General features: G+C 34.7%; 1 protein-coding gene across 1 annotated transcript; it reads left to right on the top strand.

Annotated features, from left to right (window-relative positions):
- Nucleotides 1-278: 278 nt before the first annotated feature.
- LOC115985531 lies at nt 279-674 on the top strand. Its single transcript, XM_031108472.1, has one exon. It carries the CDS (start codon nt 279-281, stop codon nt 672-674), a length of 396 nt encoding a protein of 131 aa, XP_030964332.1.
- Nucleotides 675-1,903: the final 1,229 nt, after the last annotated feature.

Raw genomic sequence — 1,903 nt, 5'->3', positions numbered from 1 at the left:
CCATTGAGCTATTTACCAAGTGGGTAGAAGTTGTGGCTATGAAGAAGGCGGCAGGTAGCTCAGTGGCTAATTTCTTGGGAGGGGGGGGGAATATAATATGTCATTTTGGGGTACTCAACAAAATTATTTTTGACAATGATACACCATTCTTGAACAAGGATGTGCGCTGTTTAACAGAATGGTACTCCGTTTCTCACATGACATTGACACCTTATTATCCCAAGGGAAATGGTCAAGTTGAGGCCTATAACAAAATATTATTGAAGATATTAGGAAAAATGACTAAGGAGAATGGAAAGGGGTGGAAGAAGGAGCTTCCTATAGCTCTGTGGGCTCATAGAACAGCCAAATCACAAGCTACAAGAGTTTCACCCTTTTCTCTAGTCTATGGCATAGAGGTTGTTATCCTAATAGATCTAGTAAGGCTAGCGGTGAAACTGGCAGAGATTGGAGGAATACCTAGAGAAGACACTATGGAAATTATGGAGGAAATGTGTGATAATGTTACCTCTCATAACCGCCTTTACCAGGCTAACATGAAAGTTAGGAAGGCCAAGTTAAAGAAAGAAAGTTTCAAGTGGGAGAACTTGTTTGGAAAGCTGCCCTGCATGTACGAGGAGTTGCTGGAGCTGCTAAACATAAGTTTTCTCCAAAATGGGAAGGACCATACATAGTAGAGGAAGCACATGCAACAGGACATTATTGGCTAAAGGATCAAGCAAGTATAAAGGCGTATTGCCCCATTAGCGGAGCTCACCTTAAGAAATATTATGCTTAACCTTGTAAAAACATTTTTGTGGCCATCATGTCAAAATGATTTTGTATTTTGCAAAACTAATACTATTATAAACAAAGACTTATATGCAGTTATTTCATATGATGTTGTTCATAATATGCATGCAAAGTCTAAATGGTCTGACAAAATAAGGCACGGTAAAGTTATAGTACAACCCCATGGCCTTTCAAGACCACAAAAATATTACAACTTGAAAATTAGAGAATGTTTGCAAGAAAAATAAAATTTTCAAGAGAGAAGTTTGGATCGCTTAGAGCTCCTAGCTCGCTTTCCAACCTCTTGATCTCTTTCTTCAAAGGGTAATGTTTTGCGGTGACACCTTCTAGTTGAGTTTGAAGGGAAAAACTTGCTTCTTGCTGGGATGTTAATTCTACCTGAAGTCTTTTGATTGATTCCTGGAGCTGAATGATTGAAGTGGCATGCACCTGTAAGGCTGATTCTGCTTCCTTTGCATTGTTGATACACAAGTTCTCCTTAGCTCTTAATTCACGAAGTGAGGACAAGGAAGTATGAATAGAGGGTCTTGCCTTCTTTAATTCCCTCAATGCAGTGACACGACTCCTTAGCCAGCAGACATTGACACTTAGGGTATGTTTGGTAAACTGTAATAGATACTATAATGTAATAGTTATTCCTATGATTTAGTTATTCAATAATTTGGTTATGTTTTTATTACAAGGAATATTCATTCCTTATGAATAGCCATTCTTTAAAATAAGGAATAAATATTTATCTCTAAAGGGGTTGTAATAACTATTCCATAGTATGTTTATTAATTTTGTAAAATTAATATATTTCCAAATAAACAAATTTTTCATAGGCATATAACAATTATGAAAATAGAAAATCATAAAAATAACTAGTTTCTCTTTTAAATTTAAATAATATTATTTTTTAGGAAATATAATTATATGAGTACAGTATTTCCTAAAATATATTTTTAGTTTGATTTAAAATGCTTTCATTCCATTGTCTTCAGGATTCTATTATTGTGTTGTCACCAAACAAATAAATAGCAATAATTATTACATTACAGCATCTTGTATTCCTTGTAATACATATTCCTATTCCTATGCAATTACTGTTACAGTCTATTAAACATGCTCT

Source organism: Quercus lobata, chromosome 4 (assembly GCF_001633185.2).
Source record: "Quercus lobata isolate SW786 chromosome 4, ValleyOak3.0 Primary Assembly, whole genome shotgun sequence".
NCBI classification, from domain to species: domain Eukaryota; kingdom Viridiplantae; phylum Streptophyta; class Magnoliopsida; order Fagales; family Fagaceae; genus Quercus; species Quercus lobata.
This window is presented reverse-complemented; position numbering and strand designations above follow the sequence as displayed.